The 22,753-nt window shown below is 39.1% G+C and overlaps 2 protein-coding genes across 9 annotated transcripts; one reads left to right on the top strand and one right to left on the bottom strand.

Moving 5' to 3' along the window:
* Positions 1-295: 295 nt before the first annotated feature.
* Positions 296-4,610, bottom strand: LIG4 (DNA ligase 4). Of its 6 annotated transcripts, none has more exons than XM_041468430.1 (2): positions 4,442-4,610; positions 296-3,838 (listed from the first exon to the last, which is right to left on the bottom strand). In XM_041468430.1, exon 2 carries the CDS (start codon positions 3,687-3,689, stop codon positions 1,167-1,169), a length of 2,523 nt encoding a protein of 840 aa, XP_041324364.1. In that variant the 5' UTR covers positions 3,690-3,838; positions 4,442-4,610; the 3' UTR covers positions 296-1,166. The 6 variants fall into 6 exon arrangements, with proteins under 6 accessions (XP_041324364.1, XP_041324360.1, XP_041324361.1 ...); XM_041468426.1 differs by having other exon boundaries at positions 296-3,917; positions 4,442-4,557; XM_041468427.1 differs by having other exon boundaries at positions 296-3,917; positions 4,426-4,545.
* ABHD13 (abhydrolase domain containing 13) lies at positions 4,592-16,667 on the top strand. 3 transcript variants are annotated; one of them, XM_041468432.1, is made up of 3 exons: positions 4,592-4,722; positions 6,516-6,551; positions 10,617-16,667. In XM_041468432.1, the coding sequence occupies exon 3, from the start codon at positions 10,652-10,654 to the stop codon at positions 11,663-11,665; it is 1,014 nt and encodes a 337-aa protein (XP_041324366.1). In that variant the 5' UTR covers positions 4,592-4,722; positions 6,516-6,551; positions 10,617-10,651; the 3' UTR covers positions 11,666-16,667. The 3 variants fall into 3 exon arrangements, with proteins under 3 accessions (XP_041324366.1, XP_041324368.1, XP_041324367.1); XM_041468433.1 differs by having other exon boundaries at positions 4,610-4,722; positions 6,520-6,551; XM_041468434.1 differs by lacking the exon at positions 6,516-6,551.
* The last annotated feature ends 6,086 nt before the right edge of the window (positions 16,668-22,753 follow it).

The raw sequence follows: 22,753 nt of genomic DNA, 5'->3' as shown, positions 1-22,753 counted from the left end.
CCCACTCTTTCAATGCTCCCATTAAACCTTTTATATAACAATTCCCAAGTCTTCTTATAGGAACTTTTGCAAGAACATGACCACAGAAAACACTGAAGAAAGAGGTCAGCTAAAAAATGACTCTGTGTGCTCTTCCCAACTTAATTTCTGTTTGATACCAATGCTGACATAAGAAGAAACAAGGCCTCAATCCTCCTCCCCTCAAAGCTAATGCATGAATTATCTAACAGTAAAATGAGAAATTAAGTCTTGTGCTATTCAAAAGTGGCTGCTTACTAAAAATAAATACCAGGCAGACTTTAAAAATATATTTTATTTAGTAATTGGAAAAATATACATGGAACTATTTGGATATTTGGAAATTAATCCTACAATAACTCAAGAAGCATTTTTAAAAGATAAACTGATGGTTAATTGTAAAAGCCTAGTCCTGTCACAATTCACAGTTAAACTGTAATGAGCACAGGAAGTTATTACAATTCTTAAGTAATTGATTTGCATTTCACATATATATAGGTCATTATTAATTCATTATCACCTCAATGAAAGGTTTCGTTTCTTTTGTACAAAGGCTATATACACAAACATGGAATCTACACAATATCCTAAAATCCAAGTGCTTCTGAGGCTGTGCGGTGCTTAATGCTAAAACCGACGTAAGCAAATTATAATAGTCCAGATTAAATTTATAAATTACTGAATTCTCTAGCATATGGAATACATACAAAACAAGTCCAGAAAAACATGAATGTGATTGCAAATCAATAGCTAAAAAATAGATAAACAGCAGAATGTCCATAAAAGAATAATTATAAATTATTGTCTCCACTTTGAACAATGGAGGCAAGCATTATTAAAGCTAGAACAAACTAGCCAGTTTCAAACATATTTTATTTATATAAAATTGTAGATCTCTCCTGAGACCTGTTTGTGGATTAAAAGGCTTAAATTATTTACCTTGTGGTGGCTTTTTTCCCTCCAATATAGCTTAGCATCCTCCTGTTTCCGCAACAGTAACATTAAAAGCCTTTCTCTGATTTCAGCAATTCAGTGTTACTCTTTAGCCAGAGCCAGCTTTAAATAGACATGAAAACACACAAAAAATTTAGGACAATCTCACAAAATCCGAGTCCAACCGTGCCTTTGCTCCAATCTTAAAAACTGTTTTAAACTAAGTACTGATTTTCATTCTTTGTGACTCCTTCCTCCACTGAGTGTGTTACCCACAGCTCAGATACAATTTTAAATTTTTTCCCAAATGTTCTCCTGAGTGCTTTCATCTCTTCTACCCGTGAACAATCTTCTCCTACAACAACATGGGAGACACCCTCTTCAAGGTGAGAAACTACTTCTGCACCATAAAAACGGAGCTCCAAAGCTTTAATTGATAGTGTAGTTCCAGGGATTTTGCTTTGGGGCTCATTAACAACAGCGTAACAGTCCACATAAATAGTGCTTCCTCTGAATATACCAAGCTGACAACTGTTACACCAATAACGTTCTTCTAGCTCTGCAATCAAGTCCAGAGGCATTGCCTTATTGTCTTTCATTCTTGAGAACACTTCCTTGAGCTGCACAACATCTGTGTTTGCTGTGTAACTGTCTCCATAACAATCATACTCACGAGCAAAATGTTCTTTTGTGTCAGGAGACATGTGAATCATAAAGGCTGGTTGCCAAGGCACCAGCATTTTGGTTTGAAAACACTGAAGGAGCCACTCTGCCCTCACCACGTCGTATTTGTTGGAAGCAATGATGTTTTTCACTCTGACATTCTCAGCTCCTACAATGACACAGTAAGTCTCCGGCCCCGGGTTCTGTACCACACTGCCACCACATTGGGCTATTCTGCTTTCCAGCTCAGACTTTGAGTATTTTCCTATTCCTGTCATAACACAAAACTCAACATCTTCAAACACATTTGAAACCTTGCTTACACTAGAAAGATCAGGAGCTTTAAATTGCTCAGCTATTCCAATTACCTTCCTCACCTTTGAAACAGTTTTCCTTTTTTTCTCATGCGGTTCATCGTACTCATCTACATGAAGGTGCTTAGACGCCAGCTTTCCTTGTGCTTTGTTTCTGAGGTCTTCTAACATGTCAGAGGTCATGCACTCATACCATTCTTTGTCTTCCCTTATCTTCTCAATTCGGGGGAATCTCAAAGTACAGTCAGTTTTATACATATCACTGTCAACAATCTCAGCTGCCTTGATCTGAACTATGACAGAGTTGCAAGGTTCAATGTACATTTCAGGTTTTTCAGCTCCACACAAAATGTTACCAGGAGGGTCCTTCCTATGGTAAGGCTTCCAGTGTTTAGCCAGTTTCAAGCCTAGATCATACAACTCTTTCATAGTATAGCCAGAGCCAACACGACAAATGGAGTGGAAAATGGTCGGTTTTTCATTCGGAGGGGGCGTCTCTGCAACAGCACATAGAAAATGAGACATCATTCCACCACGAGACCCCTTCCCCCAGTAACCACCAACAATTAAAAGGTCCAGCTCATCCATGAGTCCACTGACATATTCTGGCTTGATTTTTAACCAGCCTTCCCCACGTTTGTCAGGCTTGTAGGTGGACATGGGATCTTTCACCATAATCCCTTCCTCCCTGTTATCTATGGCTTCATTTAAAGCATCAATTACTTCTTTTCTTGTTCTGGCATTTCTCTTATGGACAACATGTATCCTGCCCTTTACCGGGGTAAATACACTACTTAAGATTTCATATCTTTTGCTTAGTACTTCATGCCCCAACTTCTGATCATTAACCATCAATACATCAAATACACAGAAGCAGGTCTGCAGATCAGAGTCCTCCACCATTCTTTTTATGTCAAATTTGTTTCCTTTTTGCATAAAAGTTTGTGCCTCAGGATTGTAAGCCATCATTTCACCATCAAGAATGCAATTTTGTATATTGCTCTTAAATACATTATGAATAAATGGTGTTAATGAACCTTCAAGGGGTGAAGCACCAAATTGCTGAGTATAGTCAAACCCATTTCGGGAAAAATACTTGTACACATCCCCATCTTTGTGCATCTGCATACGTTCACCATCCAGCTTAGTTTCTATGTAGAATGTCTGGTTACTCATTTGTTTCTCAATTTGCTGGACATCTGCAATAGCAGCAAGCATTGGTTTAAAGGCAGAAAACAACATGATAGAAACATCACTAAGCGAGACAGAGGGATCATGCAGTTGTCTGCAAACTTTTTCCAAATCAGTAGTAACATTGTGCAATTCAGCAGCATCAGGATGAAAAATTGAAAATATAGTTTGTTGACTAACACCAAGCTTTAGATCCTTTATAATCATTCGGATAAGCCATTTTTGTTCCAGTGCTGTGCTCTGGGTAATTAGCTGAAGAAGACTTTTCTTTAACTGACCCTTGTTTTTAGCAGCATTATTATTAGCAATTGCATCTAAGTGTTCATTAACTTGTTCTATTGTCAGTCTGCCTTGTTTTGGGCTCCTAGGTTTCAGCACAAAGTATGCGATCATTGCAAAATCTCCAGCATCTCCACGTGAGCCCGTAGGTGTTCTGTAATTTAAAAGCTTTGCAGCATCTTTTCCATCTTTTGGTAAACTAAGCAGTTCAATATAGAGCTTTGCAAGCATAGTTTCTTTAATTCCATATGCCATCCTTTCTCTTTCCAGCTGTGGGAGAATAAGACGCATAGCTGGGTAAAAGGAATCTGTGACATCTTTCTCTTTCTGATGAAGTGCATTGTGGAATTTCCTCCAGGAATCCAGAAAATCCTTGAAATACTTGGTTTTCTCTGGACGGGATTTGGACTTCTGTATTCGCTCGAGAGTAGAACAGAGATCTGCAAAAGGCACGTGAGAGGCCACCGTTTTTTTAGGAGGAGGCTGGGAAACAGGTGCAGAAGCCATCAGTCTGTTTTTCTGGGAACAAAACAAAATTATATATTTATAACAAAACGCCAACAGGTTATTCTGTCTTTAAAAAAAAAAAAATCTCTAATTAGGATTTACGTTTTTTCTCATTTTTCCACCTAAGATCTAACCACTATTTTAAAGGTCCCTAGCTATTCCTCATTTAAGGGTCAAACTCAGCAGCGAGGCTGCGACACTGAAACACCGGCATCACCTAGAGATCTGCACGGCAGGAGAAGGCACCGCGCTCCCCTCCCGCTGCTGCCCAGGCGGGAGCTTTCAGTGCTCGGAGACCCGTTTCCCCCTCCACCTTCCCCGAGAACGCAGCCTGCCCCCGACACCACCCGCCTCGGCCTCTGTCCCCGGGCTGCTCCGTGCCGGCGGAGGCGGCGGCGTCAGCGGGGCCGGAGAGGGGCGGCAAGGCGCACCCCGCACGGCCCAGCACGGCGCTGCCATGGCCACAGCGCGGGATGACAGACCCGGCAGATGGAGGAACGGCCACCCAGGGCAGACTCACGGGGAGCCGCGGCTACCTGCGGAACCGGGCCGACAACCGGCTTCCCACCGCCCCGGAAGAGGAGGGCCAGCCCGGCGACGCCGCGCTCCTCCCCCGGGCCGGGCCGGGGAACGGTGGCGGAGCCCGGGGCGGGGAAAGGCGGGGAGAGGAGGGAGAACGGCGGAGCTGTGCCCTGGAAGCGGAACCGCGGCAGCGGTGACTTCCTGCCTCGGGAGGAAGGAGCGGTGGTTGAAGTTGCGCGTCGGGGTCTGCGCTGGCCCGAGGCACCGGCGGCGGCCGCCCGGGAGGATGCGGCGGGTGGGTCTGGCGGGCCTGGGGTCCGCCGCGGCACGGGAGGGCACGGCCCCGGCCCCTGAGGCTGCGCCGGGCCGCGGGGAGCCGGGACGGCGGGGGCGGCCGGCGGGGTTGGGGTCCGGTTTGGGGTCTCGCCGGGGCTAAACGCGGCTTTTCCCTGGGGCGGCGGCAGGCGGGACATTGCCCCGGGCGGTGTGCGGCTCCTGTGCCCGCACAGCGGGACGTGGCTGCCGAGAAGCTGCTCCTGTGACAGCGCCGATAAAAGTTCCTGCAGGTGCCTCCCTGCGAAGCCCCAGAGACCTTAAGCTTCTTGGCAGCAAGGTCTCGCTCCAGTGTTTGGTTTGTTTCCACTGGAAGATAGAACAATTCCTGCAAATGGGTGCTGGTGGTAACTGTAGCGTTCTAAATGGGCCACGTAATTATTCTGAAGAGGCTGAACTGGGTGCTTCTCCTCAGTCAAAAAGGAACAAAAAGGAAGCAATTTAACACGCTTCGAAATTGCTGTGTTTTAGCAGCCTGTGGTCCCCAGAAAGTTAAGGTTCCAAGTTAAGGTATAGCCAATCTTGGTTTGTTGTTGCTCTTTTTTTTTTTTTTTTTTTTTTTTTTTTTTTTTTTTTTTTTTTTTTCCCCATTTTCCTCCTTTTTTTTTTTTTTTTTTTTTTTTTTTTTTTTTTTTTTTTTTTTTTTTTTTTTTTTTTTTTTTTTTAACCCAGTATCCTCGTAATTCCAGACATTCAATCACGATGATACTTTGTGCCATTTGTCAGCTGGGAGAAGAAGCATCACGCGAGTTACAGGGAAAACATTTTCAGTTATATGTACAACTTGATGCAGAGCTGTGGATGTTGGCTGTTTGAAATAAGCAGGACAAGTGACTCGTTGATTTTAAGGCCAGAGCCATTAAATGTGTGACACTTAAGTTATTCTTACTGTACTTTTTCCTTTCTTAGGAGTCGCTACTTTGCTGTTGTTTTCCTCTTTTTTTTCTTTCATTTTTAATGAGTGTTTCTGTAGGATTTTAGTACTAAGAAAGTATATTTTTCTGGTCCTTACTGAGCTTGTAGGTTTTCTTCCAGATCAGTTCCCCCTCTGAAAGTAACTTCTTACAGTTGAGTATCTAATATTTCTACTTCCAGAGGTCTTCTGCATAAATAGGAATAAATGTAATGCTTTTGCAAATCTTGTCTGTATCTGGAGGAGGTAGAGTCTAGGAAGAGGAAATTGAGACAAACAGATGTCATTAGCTATTTCTTAAGAACACAGAGAAATACTTGGTTTGGTTTGGTTTGAAATCCAAAGGTCAGCAGTGAGTGTTAAGACTTAACTTTTTAAAGCTCTTCAGTGAGGGAGCAGCTATTAAACACCTAATTGTACTTCTTAGCGCTAACTTTAAAGCTATTTAGGCAGTAAAAGTTAGCTTTAAGGAGAGAATGTAATGTTTGTTTTTAAGCAGTATGTATAGATGCTATGTTGTTGTTATAATTATATATGTACATTATTATAATATTCCAGTATTGTCATATAGTGTGTGTTGTGTATATAGTCCAGGACATTTCATTGTGGTTCTTGAACTTCATTATAAGATGTTTTCAAGTTCATGAAATTTTTCAAACAAGCATTCAGCTTGATAGGAGGAGCATGAGATGCACAGTTTCATTAGTGAAGCAGTTGTAATTTTTAGGGGGTTTGGCTCTTCTCACTTCTTAATCTTCTTTCAAGTAACAAGATAAACAGTAAATTATATGTGTAATTCAGAACAATTTTACTCAAAATTCATAAATGGAATTGTCTTTCAGGCAGAGATGAAGCCTGGGAAATCATCACACCTAAAGGTAAATGTTTTATGATACGATTAGTGTATGAGAATAATACTGTTTAATATTAAAAATATAGACAAAGGCAAAACAACCTGTGGCAGATACAAGAGTAATTTCAGCTGCCATTCAAAATGAATGAAAAATTGTTTCCTAGTACTTTAAATATACACTTGAATTCTTGTGATTTTTTTTTTTTCAGTTGATAATGGTGTTAACCATTTAAAAATGGCTTTAGGGCAAAGTAGAATATTGTTAAAATGCCTTGATCATAAAGAGGGTTTTTTTCCCTCAAAATTTTTTATTATGAGTGATTTGTATTTTCAGTAGCTATCTAATTTTGGGACTTGTAGCTCATCTGATAGAACATAGAGGTCTGCAGTAGTTCCTAGGCTGTGGATTCAGTGGTGGAGATCTGCACATACAGGGGGATGTGTGTGTGTGTCAACATGTGTGTATATCCCAACTCAAAGCTGAAGCTCACCACTTCCAAGTTTTCTTTCTGTTTTGAGAGACAATACAGTTCCATGGCAGTTTAAGCCAAAGGTACAGCAGCAGTCTGGCCAAGTCTTACTTGTATTAGGTCTTAACCTTGAGTTGGGCTGCATTGCTGTTCCTGCGTGGCCATGGTTTCCTCAGTAAAGCTTTGTCTTTCAGTACTATCTTCTGCTTGTCTTTTAAGCTTTTGAGTATCACCAAATAAATGGTTGTAGGAAGTATCACAATTCCCAAAGGCTAGCCTTTTTGATGCATGTTATCAGAGGGAAAAAAAGGAAAAATTTATTTTAAATTACCATATGCTTATTTACCCAGCCTTTTACTTAGTTTAAAAAATCAATTATTATGAAATGCTGTGAATGCTGTAAAAATGGGATGTGACCCCTTGTTACAGGAAAATCTTGTTTTCAAAGTTACAGCAATTACATGAAATACAGTTCTGTAATACAATATTTCTTCCAAAAAAAAAACACCTTTTTTTTTTTTTTCGTGAAGCAAGAGTGCCCTCCAAGAACGTAAAGGGTTGAATCTTCTCAATATAACTGGGACATCAGACAGTTACGGGGCAAGTCCATGACTGGATGTTGTAGTCTAGGAACAGAAGCAGTCTTGTCTAGAGAAAGGATCAGGTTTGTCCAGGTTGGGTGGGTTGGTGCATCTGCTCTGTTTCTCAAGTTGACCACATCAGACATCAATACACTGTTACATCAGTCTAATACCCTGTTCTCCCACTCTCACACCTTTTCCAGATTTTTCTGGCCCCCTATTAGTCACAAAATTAGAGATGCAAGAAAAATGCAGCACGTGCTCTTCGTAATTCATGACAGAGTATTTGCATCATAAGATGTTACATTGTAAACTGCTTGGAAGGTTTATAATTTCCCATCCAGCACATCAGAAGCAGGAAATAAAGATCAAGAAGAGAATTTTGTGTGTGTGTTGTCTTGCAGTATGTTGAACAGTCTCAAATCTCAGCACTTCAAAAAGTGCTGACCTTACTGCTCACTGAATATTACTATATTAGCTTGCCCTTTTTATTTCTGTCCTTCAAGTGGGAATTTTGTTCATTTGTTTCATCTTCTGCTTTCCAAGATAGTGTTTGGAAGGTCTGTTGCTTTGAGCTCATAGAAAGTATGGGTTGTAGCTTTATTTAAAATGAGATTATGTAGATTTGGCTTAGAGTCTCTTCTAGGCTTGTTTGAGAAACCATCCTTTTCTGTTCTAGTGATCTTTTAATTGGTATTGAAAGGTGGGGAGGAACCTAGAAAAAAATTTTATCTTAGTTTCCTAACTAACAAATCTTGCAACAAGATGTGAAGGGCCTGGAAATGAATGGAACCAGTGAAGTTTCACACAGCTGGGAAAGAAAACTTTAGTAGTAATGTAATTGTTCAGTAAGGCAGAGTGGTCACCTTTATTTAAATATGTAGTTACCATGAAACATTTGTGGCTGTGTAGTTTGCTCTTCCTGTGAACTACTTACTGCATGTTAAGCATTAGTTGTAGGATGTACTAGCTTTGCAATTACAGTAGCTAAATATTTGTGTATACCTACATATATATATATATGTATCAGAAGTAATCACACAGCAGCACTATCTCAGTAGTATTTTGATAATATAATCCTGCTGAAATAAAAATAGAAGCGGTGCACTTCTCATTAAACTAACATAGCTTATAAAATCAGCTGTGAGTATCAGTCTCCAAATAATAATCTGTAGTATACATGGAATAGCCACTGCAAAACTTCCATCACTTGAAGTGAGATTTTTATTAATTCTTTGTCTCTTAGTAGTTTTGTTTAACAGTGGGTCTCTTGTGAATATCTGGTTGAGAAGACATTTTTGGAGTTTCTTTCATTTAGTAAGAAAGTCAGCAAAATGTTGAATAATGTAGGTAAGGAGAGTGGTTTTATTGTCTCATTATCAATGTTCTTGTAGTCTTGAAATGTAATGCAGGAAATGTTTGTTAACTTCTTTAGGAAGTTATCTTAGAAATTGAAGTAGCTACTTTATATATCTTCTAATAATTGTGAGTTTTTTCCAACAAGAATTAAATTTTCCTATAGACGGTATTTGTGCATACTTGGATATGGATAATAACGTGAACGTATAAATAAGAGAATAGACTACTTTGTATGTCACCAGTTTTATGTATTTGGAGTACATACACTATATAAAAGCTTAATATCACATTGGGTTTGGTTAATATGTGAATTTTAAGATGTGACATATTTATTTTTATTTCTGATTTATTTCTAATTTTTGCATAAAATAGAGATGGCAGGTTTTCCTGATCAGGGTGCTTATGTCTGTGGAATGCAAAGGCTGTAGCTGCAGAGGTCACCTTTTATCACTCAAGCCTAACAAGATGGCTGGTATAAAATGCTTGGATGCATCTCTGCATGTCAAACTCCTTTGGAGTTTGAATTCAGATTATTGGTGTGCTATATCTTTTTAGGAGACCATAACTTTGTGGCGAAAGCATACCTATTATATGCTTTATAGCTTAGTGTTCTCAAACAAGTGTTGTCCCTTCCAGGGGACACTGTCCTTCCAGGGACGGTGATTATTCAGTTCAGTGGTGACTAAATGGTTACCATAGTTTTTGTGTGGGTTTAGCATATGTTTGCACATGAACCAGGAGCGAATACTGCGAGATCTTGTATGGATTTTGGGAGACATAACTTTTGGTTGGAAAGAAGGTTTAATCCATTGTCTTTAACATAACTCTCCTCATTTTATGCTCTGTGTGTGTTTTTGTCATGAGTCTGTTTTCATGTTTAGTATTTTCAGCAGTGCTTTTCATTGATCGGAGAATAATGTAGTTAATGGACTGTTTTCAGTGGTCTTGCATGATGGTAAAATTTTCCATTCAGCTAAAGACTTAATGCAGATTACTGATCTGACAGTGGAAAACAATTGTTATAAATCAGAAGCAATCAAAATATAGCAAAAAAAAAAAAAAAAGCTGTCATAAATGTAACTACAATGTGGTATGTTCATATAGAGGCGTCTGTCTCTTCTGAGCAGTTCAGGTGTTGCTCTGCAACCAGAATTGATTGAGATGCTGAAAGACAGCCACTAATCCATAGCAGTGCTGCGATGTGTGGTGAGCCTCCACTGGCTGCAGAGTGACGTGCTGAGACTTACTGCATGCTACTTAGCAACTTAGAAATAAAGGCTATTTTTGTTTGTGCTCTCTGAATTCTAGAGTTATATGAGCAGCTTTGACAAACGTGATACAGTCTGTATGGTTGTTCTCTTGCTTAGTAGGAAAGTCTGAGGGAAAGCAGAAGTTACTGTGGTCTCAGTCAACCAGTCTTCTAGTGCTGTTAATGGACTACCTGCAGAAATACTGTAAATGGGATTTTGAAGAGTTCTAAAGCCTTTCCTTATGATTGCATTTCTGCTTGTTTTACAGGGTCAGATGGTTTCCAAAAGTTCAAAGGGAGTTTGCCACCAAATTTTATGTTAATGCTCCAATACATTGACTTGCCATTAATCTTCTGCAAGTACAAATGCTTAAATTGCAGCCTTTTTCTTTTTCCTATATTTATATGTATACATTTGGGTTCTTTTGCAGGATTTACTTGGAGTAAAAGATCACTGACTTCTACAATGGAAAAATCATGGATGCTTTGGACCTTTGTTAAAAGATGGCTACTAGCTTTGGCTTCCTGGTCTTGGAGTCTCTGCCGTATTTGTCTTTTGCCCTTGATAGTGACTTTTCACTTGTACGGAGGCGTTATACTCCTTATATTAATATTTGTATCAATAGCAGGTATATTATATAAGTTCCAGGATGTTCTGCTTTACTTTCCTGAGCAGCCCTCTTCATCACGCCTTTATGTTCCTATGCCTACTGGTATACCACATGAAAACATCTTCATCAAAACCAAAGATGGAGTTCTTCTCAATCTTATTCTGCTGAGATACACAGGGGACAATGCAGCATATTCTCCAACCATCATTTACTTTCACGGGAACGCAGGCAACATTGGCCACAGGTTGCCAAATGCTTTGTTAATGCTGGTAAACCTGAAAGTAAACTTAATTCTGGTCGATTATAGAGGGTATGGCAAAAGCGAAGGAGAAGCAAGCGAAGAAGGCTTGTACTTAGATTCTGAGGCTGTCTTAGACTATGTGATGACTCGGTCTGATCTTGATAAAACAAAAATTTTTCTTTTTGGCCGTTCCTTGGGGGGAGCAGTAGCTATTCACTTAGCTTCTGAAAATTCCCATAGGATTTCTGCCATCGTGGTGGAGAACACCTTTCTTAGCATCCCATACATGGCCAGCACTTTGTTCTCTTTCTTTCCGATGAGGTATCTTCCGCTGTGGTGCTACAAAAATAAATTTCTATCCTACAGAAAAATCTCTCAGTGCAGAATGCCTTCTCTCTTCATCTCTGGGTTGTCTGACCAGTTAATTCCACCAGTTATGATGAAGCAACTTTACGAATTATCCCCAGCTCGGACTAAGAGATTGGCGATATTTCCTGATGGAACTCACAATGACACTTGGCAGTGCCAGGGTTATTTCACTGCACTTGAACAGTTCATCAAAGAAGTAATAAAGAGTCACTCCCCTGAAGAAATGGCGAAAACATCATCTAACGTAACAATAATATAATTGATATTCTTCTTTGGGGTGGAGTGGGGCAAGTACCTGCACTGTACCTTGATTTGTGATAAGTGGTAAGAGAATGTCTGTTTTTAAATGTATGTCATGTCTGTACTTGCCTAAAGAGTGAAATTAAACTTGGAAAGGTCTGATATTTTATTAAGGTGTTCCAGATAACTTTTACATTTGCAGCATTGTAAATGAACCATTTTATGTCTTTCTCATACTTTTTTGGTATCTCTGTCCATATATTCCACTTGTTTGATATGTACAACAGATGCTATTAAAGAAACTTGCTACAAAAGTAGTACAGAATGTATTTAGAACAACGGGAGGCTCTTCGGTATTCACTGCTGTATGTGTGAGCTTTTTGGACAGCCATGGTTAGCACAATGATTAGTTGCTTCTCTTAGAGTTTATTTAAAGTGTGCCATGCATGAGATTAGTGTTTTATTTCTTGAAATTTTATATTATGCAAAGTGGGAAGACTTTAATGCGCTAAATAATATAACATAAATGGTAGAGTATACTTGCAGGTATACTGTCCTGGGTTATTACTGATTTCTATGGTTATGCAAACTTATATTTGTCAAACTGCAGTTGAAGAGGAAAAGATACTTTCCTTATTTTCATTTACTGTTTGTATTATAATAGTGCACAGAAGGTTGTATGTGCCTAACATCGTGACTTCAAGATTTTACCCAGGCAATTTCTGTATAGAAAATAGAAGTAACTTTTTCTGAAAGAGATCAGTGCAATCTAAGCTCCTTCTGCCTTAAGCTCTCCTCACTAATGCACAGGCAAACTTTTTGTTAGTACTAGTCTGCTTGTGCATTTGAGGTGATAATTCTTAAGGCAAAATGGGTGATCATACAAGGTAAAAGTATGTTTTTGTGTTCAGAGTTTTATGCTGGTGTAGTTAAATGTTTGTGTCCTTTATTTATACCTCCTAAAGAAACAAATTCAAATAATTACCAGTGATCACAATTAGAGATAAATGTGTACAGTTGCTACAGTAAGGATAATGAAAATGAGCAGATAATCCTAGATGGTCCTGTCATTGAGGGTAGGAAAGCTCTGCAGACACTGATTGACTGGAGCAACAAGCCAAGGCCAAGGGCATAAGGTTCAGCAAGATTAAAGGCTGGGTGCTGCGCTTGAGTCACAACCCCATGCAGCACTACAGGCTGGGGAAAGAGTGGCTTCAGAGCTGCTCAGCAGAAAAGAGACTTGGAGATGCTGGTCAACAACTGCCTGGATGTAAGCCCGCAGTGTGTCCAAGTGGTCAAGAAGGCCAATGGCATCTTGGCCTCTATCAAAAATAGTGTGGCCAGAAGGATCAGGGCAGTGATCCCTGTACTTGGCACCAGTGAGGCCACACCTCAAGTCCTGTGCTCAGTTCTGGGCCCTTCACTACAAGAAAGACATTGAGGGGCTGGAGCAAGTCCAGAGATGGGTAACAGAGCTGGGAAGTTCTGTGAGGAGCAGCTGTGAGGAGCAGCTGAGGGTGGTGTGTAATTGAGAGAAAAGGTGGCTCAGGGGAGACCTCATTGCTCTTCAACCTTGAAAGGAGGCTGTAGGAAAGTGAGGGTCAGCCTCTTCTGCCATGTTTCAAGTACAAGGATGAGAGGAAATGACCTTGCATCAAAGAAGGTTCAAATTAGATATTTTAAAACAAATTTCACTGTAAGAGTAGTTAGCCATTGGACTAAGTTGCCTAGGCAGGTAGTGGAATCACCAACTCTGGAATCATTCAAGTCATCTGGATGTGGCACTTGGGGATATGGTTTAGGGGTGATTATGGTTGTGTTAGGTTGATGATTGTACTAGATGACCTTGAAGGTCTCTTCCAACCTTGATGATTCTGTGATCAAAGACATTCTGTTAGCTTACTCTCTAATGGAGTGTGGGAACTGTTTAGATCTCTTCTGCAGGTTTAATTACTCATCTGCTGCAGCTGAGTTTCCCTCTTCATTTTTTTTTTTTTTAATGGAAAGAACAAATTAGAAAATATTCCACACAATCTTTAAAGTTGCCCTTTGGATTCAAATTTTTAAGTAAACTTTTCTGCCATGTTGTCCTGATTCAGAAAAGCATCTCAGCACACACTTAAAATCTGTTTCGTGAGGGACAGTCATATTTTAAGCTTGTGCTAAAGTTCTCTGGTTGAATAAAACTGCTTTCCTGAACTGGTGCCTTAATGGTTATGCCTCCTGATGGAATTATAGTTCTTACGTACATGTGAGTAATAGCTGTCAGCCGTTTGTAGACAGGATGATACATCTTTTTGTAAACCTGATTTTTTTTTTTAATTTTTTTTTTTTTAAATAAACGTTCACATACCAGAAGGTGCTGCTTTCTCTGGTAAGTATCTTTTTGATACTATTATTAAGGGTTCCGTAGAGTTGATTGAAAAAAAACCTATACATCTTTGTGGATCTATAGACTTAAAAACATAGAGCTTAAAAACATACTTTTCAATCTGAGTGAAACCAAACTATCTTTTCAGCCTTACAGTGGTGATTTTTTTTTTTTTTTTTTGGGGGGGAGAGGGGTACTTGAGCATGGTATGTTGGAGAAGTTTGACTGAGGGCTGGGAGATGGGTCTTTGTTTGCATAGCAGAAAGGAGTTGATGGACATCACATTGCCTTTCCCTGGTGTATTCTACAGTGAGATGTAAGCTGCTTGCGTAGATTGTTTCATCTACTTCACATTGCTTTAGAGTAGAGGTGGAGGGAGAGAAGGAAAAGTAGCAGTCAAATACTGTTTTTCTGAAATTCAGTTGATGAAGCCAGAAGAGTAGATTAATTATTGGAGATGGAATGAAGAGAAGGTAATTGTTGTCATATCTTGACATTAAATACCATTGGAGACTGGGGAGGAGGTGTTCACAAAGCATCAATGTCTAAAGTAACATGGCATTTAACCCCACTTCACCCCAATCAAAACAAAACTCTCAGCCCCAGAATACCCCTAGTATTATGTGGTACTTGTATGCAAATGAAGTATTCCTATTTGAGCACACTGTTGCTAAGACAAAGTTAAATGTGTAGTGTTAGATTATGGCAATCTGAAACTCTTCAAAGTGGGCTGTATCTAAACATCACTTTTTATTATCAAGCCATATATGTTTTCACTATCTTGTCTGCAGGACATAAGTATGAAACTTTAATTTTGCGGGTACTTTTGTGTGAGTTGACACAATTGTCATATATGTATCCTTTACACTTGTGTGGTTTCTTCCACCTTCCACATATGCACAGTTTTGTTTCTCACTTAAGGGTTTGGCCACATGCACTTGTGAATGAATGTTATTATGCTATTTTTCATTGCATTGGTTATGAAGTTCACTGAAGGAGAATAGGAGGGAAGTGATGTTTTTATGCAAGTATTCCACTGCTCTGCATACAATTCTTTAAGGGAGGGAGGGAGAAAGAAGGGGGAGGAAACTTGTTCTGACTAGTGAAGTCTTGTTTTTATTTTGTGGACTGTGTGATGGAAACCACAGTTATCTGCTGCTAAAAACTGAACTGCACACAGCATAGTAATAATAACTTCAAATTGCCAAATGGTGTGTTATGATATTGTTGCATTTATTTTATTTAATACCATTTTATGTTTTCCCATAACAGTTACCCATTTGTGTATAGATGTTTCCCAAATATTTGTCCTGTAGATATAAATTTCTAGTTTGGGAAGAAGTTGAGTTCTTTTCACAGGTTTGTAAGAAAGCCTTAGTTTAAATATGTTCATTAAAGGAATTTTATAACAAGAAATTTAAGTTAAAAAAAAAAAAAAAAGTAAAAACAAAGTTCCCGGCAAGGGGTCAGGAGTTGAACAGCTGTAGCAGTAGAGTTCCTTGTAAGAAAACATAAAACCTTGTGTGTGCACACATTGTGGTTTTAATTAGTGGAAATACTTGAGGCTTCCTACTAACCCAAGTTTACATTCCCAGAATTTGTTTCTGAACTGTGAAATGCAGAGAGATAAGCTGTGCTTTCTTCTGGAGAAACATTAACTGGCTTAGCTGCCCTCATGTCCATTTCTCAGGTAAAATTAGAAATAGAGCACAAATGCATTTGGTAGGTATGGACAATCTGTCAGCTGAAGGGCAGAAGGATTAACTATTTATACAAAATATGCATATCAGCATCTCTAAGCTAATAATTTGGTCATGTTGGATGTTCACAGTGAAGAATGCAAGGCAGAATTGAGAGTCCAAGGTATGGTCTTTTCTGTTAGCAAAAAGATGCAGATGTACCTCCATTTGTATTTCATCAATTCTTGAAAAATACATTTTTATTTTTGTTAATGACAGGCAATTTTGCTAGGGGCACTTCTGCCAAATATAAAATCAGTGCCTCTTGCATGTGGTGGGATCAGCCTGATGTATCCCATTAGGTATAATTTGCAATGTCATCCTGCTTGTATAATTTAGAGTAGAACCCCACAGAAGTGTAAATAGAGATAGCATATTGAAGTTCTAAATAACACCTATGTTTTGAATTCAGAAACAGTCACTGATTATGAGATGCAAGCTTTTTATTTGATTTTTCTTTAATATATAGTTAAGCCAAAACTGTCTTATGAAATATTCTTAAGTTTTGTAGACAAAGCATAAATGTTATTGTATATGTGCTAATTGTGGCAAAGTTTTACATTATCATTCTAGTTGGTTTTTACAATAAAGTTAATTTTACAAAAAACACTTTTCTATTTTTATGTACTGACATATGCAATAAATTGATACATTAAAAGTGCTGTTAATGTCTTATTCTAGTTTGTGCCTGTCTTCAGTGTGTTTGCATGGTAACAGATCAACTCCAAGGTATCAATTTCAGTCACTTACTAAAGCCAGAGCACATGGACTAGACATCTGCATTGTTAGATGTTGCCTTTGTGGAAAGCTATTACATCAGGGGAAAAAGCATATTATAAATTGTTTCTAAGTTTTGTCATGTATCCTCACTTTCAGGAAGTGTTAGTAAATAAAACTGGTATGGCTCTCCATCACTTTCTAACACATTTTGCATTTCAAAATTTCTCTGTCTGGGGGTGTGAGAGATGGTCTAAGTATTATGTCCATTAGAAAGCATTTTGAAGTGTTTCTGACTAGTTTTACCACCTATGCTGGCAATATTTTAAATGTCAATTTTAAATCCTATAATGCCACTGAGATTTATAGTTAATTCATACAGTTGGAGCAGGATACTCAGTCTGAAGCAATTTCTACTTTCTTACAGAGATATGCATTACTAAGCTTATATCACCTCTGCTCCTATTCAACATGGTTAATATGAAACACCCAGAAAGTAAGGGCTTACTGCTGTCTTTTACGAAGCTGCAAAATTGATGTCCTCTCCTGAATTACTGCAAGGCTTGTAGTTCATTTTTAACCCACTACCTAGGAAACAGGGCTGTGGGTGGGGGGTGTGGGTGTGGTACATTTGGACACTCTGTTCAAGATACCTATTAATTTGTAATGAAAAAGAAATTCTAATTTTTGTAAAGGAAGAAATGACAGTACAGGAACAACTCCAGATTTGGGTACTTCATGTAAATATTGCCCTGAATGAGAAGCCGGTGCTGTCTTGTGAACTATGTCACTAAAACTTGCTTGCGCAGTAGTGTTCTGGAGAACACAAATCTTGCATTTGCTTTCTCTTACTTGAAAATTGATTAGCAGCTGGGCTACCAAGTGCAACACAAACTGTGTCTTGGAATGTCTCATGATGTTATATTCATTTGCTTAGTAGGTGGGTATAGGCCTTCATATCAGGCAAAACACTGTATTTTACTTTTTCTCTGAATTTGTGAGTACTGTTTAAATCATAGTAAACATTTGTGAGGGCATATGAACATCTAAAGTAAAACTGGAGCAGCCTTGCCAAGAAGGACTTGGAGGTGCTGGTGGCTGAGAGGCTGGACATGACCCAGCCATGGGCACTCACAGCCCAGAAAGCCAAACATGTCCTGGGCTGCATCCAAAGCAGCATGGGCAGCAGGGCCAGGGAGGGGATTCTGCCCCTCTGCTCTGGTGAGACCCCATCTGCAGTGCTGCATCCAGCTCTGGGGTATTCAGCACAGGAAGGACATGGGGCTGTTGGAGGGAGTCTAGAGGAGGGCCACCAATCTGATTAGAGGGATGGAGCACCTCTTCTGTGAGAAAAAGCTAAGAGAATTGGGCTTGTCCAGCCTGGAAAAGAAAAAAAGGAAAATGTTTTGGGGTGACCTAATTGCAGCTTTGCGCTATCTTAGGGAGGCTACAAGATAGATGGAGAGGCTTTTTACAACAAGGTCATGTACTGACAGGACAAGAGGGAAAGGCTTAGAATTGAAAGAGAGTAAGTATAGATTAGATATTTGGAGGGAGTTCTTTGCTGTGAAGGTGGTGAGGTGCTGTAACAGGTTGCCCAGGGAAGTTGTAGATGCTCCATCCCTGGAAGTATTCCAGGTCAGGCTGGATGAAGGTCTCAGCAATTTGATCTAGTGGAGGATGTCCCTGGCTATGACAGAGTTGTTGGAACAAGACGATCTTTAAGGTCCCTTCCAACCCCATTCTACGACTACAAAATGAAACCTAGACCAAAGGCTTGCTGTCTATTAAAAAGATTGAATATGGACAGATAAGATTTTGAGAAAATGCTGAACCATTGGCTTAGCAAAAATTATTTGCCCCAAGATACTGAACATGCCTGAGCTTTAAATCTCTTGTTGGACGCTGTTCAAGGTTTTTGTTTGAGATTTTGTACCGAGTTCTGTCTCTGTAAGTAGATAGGAAGATACACTGATTATTTTCTGGATTTGTTTTGAAAACATTAATGTGATTAATTTGTTATGCTTCAGCTTGGATGGGGGCAGAATGACTCTTGTATATCTGGGAAAAACAGCAATTTTTCTTTCTCTGAAAGCCAGTGCAGCTTAAGAGCAGACTTGGTTTTACTGCATTAAAGAACATGGTTTCACTCCCAGCTGGAGATGCATATTTAATAATGTGAAGCAATGAGCTGAATAATGCAAATCTGCAAGGTGGCTGACAGAAATGTATGTTCACATACCAAGTTCAGAGAGATGTTGCTGCTATTTGACGAGTAACTAAGGAACTGATTGTGCTGCTTGAAGACAGAAAGAAAGGAAGTTCTACAGCTGGTTTGAATTACACTTAACGTCTAGTGTGGGCTAACTATTTACAAAAATTCAAAGGGAAAGGTCAGGCAGAGAACCCTTTCCTGTCTGTCCTCTAGGACTCAGGGACAGTGTAGCAAATACGGCTACAAGGACATTTTGAAAATACTTGAATCCTTGTCCTGTGCCCTCTATTGAAGGTCTCCAGGGCGGCCACTCCCACATGAAGGGCCATAGCTCCATGTTTATCTTGTTACCATACAAAAGCATTTTCAGCCCATCTGTGCAAGATCTGTTAAGTTGCATAGTTTCAAAGAGGTGGAGAAATGCAGTTCTCCATGTTGCTGGATAGCAAAGCCGGTGAGACTGTAAGAGAAGTGGGCTTCATCTGTGTGACAGAGCTCCTTTTCCCCTGGGCAGTAAGAAGCAATTGCTGTAACATCATCATGGGGAGGGAAGGGAAGGGGAAGGGGAAGGGGAGGAGGCAGGCATTAAGCTGCTGTAGTATATAAATCCTGGGTTGTCTTTTTATATTTTAGATGTTTTTAAAATTCTTTTCCAGCTGGTTCTGCTGTATACTTTGAAAGACACCTATAATGTGTCTTGTTCCTTTCTGCGTCAGTTCCTCTTCTCTTTAAAAGCACTGTAATAACCATGTAAAAAGTGACAGTGGCTGCAAGTCAGATGTAAGTTTACTTTGTGTAGTATGCATATGAACCCAGATTGTCTAGATATCTAGAGAAGTAATATGTTGCAAGGAATGAAATAAGGATGGCATACCTAAAATATGCAGACACATTTGTGTTATCCTCGGCAATTTTGAAATGTTGAGGAAAAGAGAAAGTATTACCCTTTTTGCCTCAGAAAAATGTCACAGAATTTTTTGTTTTCCTTTTAACAATATAATTTATCAAATAAGGCTTAAACTGTTTGTATAACACACCCTTTACTTGCAAGGTATTCAACAGCTTCCTAGAAGTTAAAATAATAAGATATAAGATATACAGCCACAGGAGTGGAGTATCCAGAGAGTACTTTTGGGATCCATTTGTGAGGCAAAACTTGCCTGGATTTGCTACTCTGCAAGTTGTAGTTAATGGCTGAAAGAACTAATTAAATGTTCTTGAAGGGAATATGTACTGTTTCAGAGGGGTATCTGTGAATACTCTTAATACAGATCTCTTTGTTAGCAGAAAACTATAATACAGGATTTATTCTGATCTCCCCCAAAAATAGTCCTCCTGTTTTGTCCATCTTCAGAAAGGACTCGAAGTTATATGGAAAATTTCAGAATGGAACCTTAGCCTTTTCTGTGCTCTGCACTGTCTTGTGTGGCAAGGCGAGATATCGTGGTCTCTTTCTTGTAATAACCGCCGGGACCATTTTGCGACTGCTTCAGAAGTATGTGAAGCTGGACCCTTGCCACTGGAGGCGTACTTTTAGTGCGGCCTTCGACACACTTGCCTGGACCTCTGGGTTGCAGCATCTGCACAACCTCCTTTTTAAAAACAGAACATTTATTTTGAAGTAAACTTTCATGTTTCTTCAGTAAATTGGGTTTTTACGCAAGCCTTCACAGTCATATCAACTGCTTCTCTTTTGTACACTGAACTTCGTTATGGGTTTTTCCTCTCCCACAAAGAAGATGCTTTTGTGGTTAAAGTACATATCTGGATTTCAGGAAATCAAGAATTACCAGTTTCTGGTTAAACCACAAATTTCCTGTATGATTGGTTGCTATCTCTGCCTAGGTTCCCCACCAAATGTAATGTTGATCTTTTATAAATTTTCAGATTAGCAGGACCCATCTTTATGATTTAACCTGATCCTCTGCATAATGGAAATGAAAAAAAAAATTAATTACCTGCATAAAATTACAGGGCTTGTTTCTGTTGTAACGTTTTGAAAGTTTTAAACAGCCTTAATTTTGGGTTTAGGAACCCTTAATAATGGGTTCAGGAATCCATTTTCCTGTCTTGTAGTGAAACATTCTCACCTTTAAGCAACTTCAGTGGTAATGTGTTGGGGTTTGGTTTTAATTTATTTATTATTTTGAATTTTACCTAAATTTTTGCTCTTTTTCCTGGAAGTAAAGGACTTGGTTAACTAGAATTCTTAGACTAGCCAAGGCATTTCTTAATAGTTTTCCTTGGCTAAATTAAAGAGGGTTTTTAGTCAGTTAATCTGAGTGTTCAACATAGCTCATACTTTGGGTTAAGGAGACACTGGTGTATGCACAGATCATGTACTGTGTACGCAAATTAAGACCATATTTTCAGAATACCTTTACTATAAGGGTTTATTCTTATTTATTTGCAGAGTTAGATGGCCAGGACTAGGTTTCTGCAGTTTAATCCAATGATATTTCCTTTTGTAGCAATACTTTGGAAAATGCTGCTTTGAACTGGTCTTGAGGCAGCACCTAATGTTTGCTGACTACCTGTGTTTCTTGAGACCAAAATTGTTGATGTGGTACAAAAGTTTGGAAAAGGATTTTCAGGAAAGCTGTCCGGTAGAAGCAAGCTGCTAGCCAAAACCTGAACACCACTGCTGAGATTAGTTCTTTAGGTCTATTATATTCATTCTGGATTTTTGACCTTTTTCACCATTCAGTTTTGTCAGTCTTAGCTATATGCAAATCGGTTTTGTCAATATAAAAGCACGATGCTATTTCCCTGCAGCATATATATCCAAATAGTATAGCTCTATTTCAACAAGAATTCCACTGAGAGCTTGTGCTCAGCTGAAACTGTCACCTTCTCGTGTCTGCTGATGGGAGGTTGATCTGAGCACTCCTTAGTCCTCTTTAGTCACACCTTAGCTTAAAATACAGCAGAAGCAGCATGTGCTAATCTTACTGACTTTGCTTTTCAGCTCTGCCAGCGAGAGGAATCATAAGGAGAGTATGTTATGACAAGATATAATGGCGAGAACTGAGACGCTGACTCCAGGTTCTAAGCTCTGCAGCTATCATAGGGTTGTTGTTTGGTTTGGGGGCTTTTTTGGGTTTGGTGATTTTTGGGGTGGTTTTTTTTTTGTTTTTTTTTTTTAAGCAATTTTTGTGATTCACTTTGCCACAATTAGCAATCTGCAGTTAACTAAAGCTCTGTTTGATTATATTAGAAGTTGTTCAACTAAGTATATTTCTAGGTAATTCATACTGGTTTCCCATGATTGACCTCTTATTGTCATCAGCTATTGTTCCACTGTTTTTGTCATCACCAAAGTTGTCTGAACTTACACTTTCTTTCAAACCACATAACTGCTTATAAATCTGCAGAACAACACAAGGTTGCCAACAGAGAAATCCCTTTGATGCTTAGCTACAAATGCCTATTGAATTTAACAATTTCCCATGTGTGGGCTGTTGAGATTTTCCTCATCTCCCCTTTGAAATTGTCATTGATCAGAATTATAATCAAGATGGAGCCAGATGTCTTACAGAAGTCCTCTATATCACCACAATTACTTTGTCAGCCCAAATAATGACCCCATTTAAAGAGGCTGTGGAGGCTGGGAACAGCCTATTTTCTCTAGAAGTGGCTGGAGCACTGCTATTTATATACAGGTCTCTTATTTTCTGATACATTAATGACTGCAGAGACCTCACTGGCCAATAGTTTCTTGGTATTCCTGGACAGCTGGTTATAACTTTCGTGTTCTCACTCGGTTTCATTTTCTAAAATAGCACTTCTTTTCCAACTGTCACATTATTTTTTATTTTTGGAACAGTCAGTACTAGGCTGGTAATGTTCTGATGTCTAGGGATACTTGAAGGCATGTCTGCTTAGTACCAATAATTGTTTATTCTGTTAAAAAAAACTCTGCATTAGTTCATATTAAATTTACTTCAAAATGCTGCCCCATTTACAGCTTAACTTAGTCTTTAAAATGGGAACAGAAATGGTATGGTATTGTATTTTTTTCCATCCCACACTGATTTCTATGTAATTTCTCACAGTATATATGTG

Source organism: Pyrgilauda ruficollis, unplaced genomic scaffold (assembly GCF_017590135.1).
Source record: "Pyrgilauda ruficollis isolate IOZ18807 unplaced genomic scaffold, ASM1759013v1 scaffold22, whole genome shotgun sequence".
In the NCBI taxonomy this organism is placed as follows: domain Eukaryota; kingdom Metazoa; phylum Chordata; class Aves; order Passeriformes; family Passeridae; genus Pyrgilauda; species Pyrgilauda ruficollis.
This window is presented reverse-complemented; position numbering and strand designations above follow the sequence as displayed.

Bases quoted from the DNA above. Each gene is read 5' to 3' on its own strand.
- LIG4 (XM_041468426.1), bottom strand. From the start codon at position 3,905: ATGGCTTCTGCACCTGTTTCCCAGCCTCCTCCTAAAAAAACGGTGGCC.
- ABHD13 (XM_041468434.1), top strand. From the start codon at position 10,652: ATGGAAAAATCATGGATGCTTTGGACCTTTGTTAAAAGATGGCTACTA.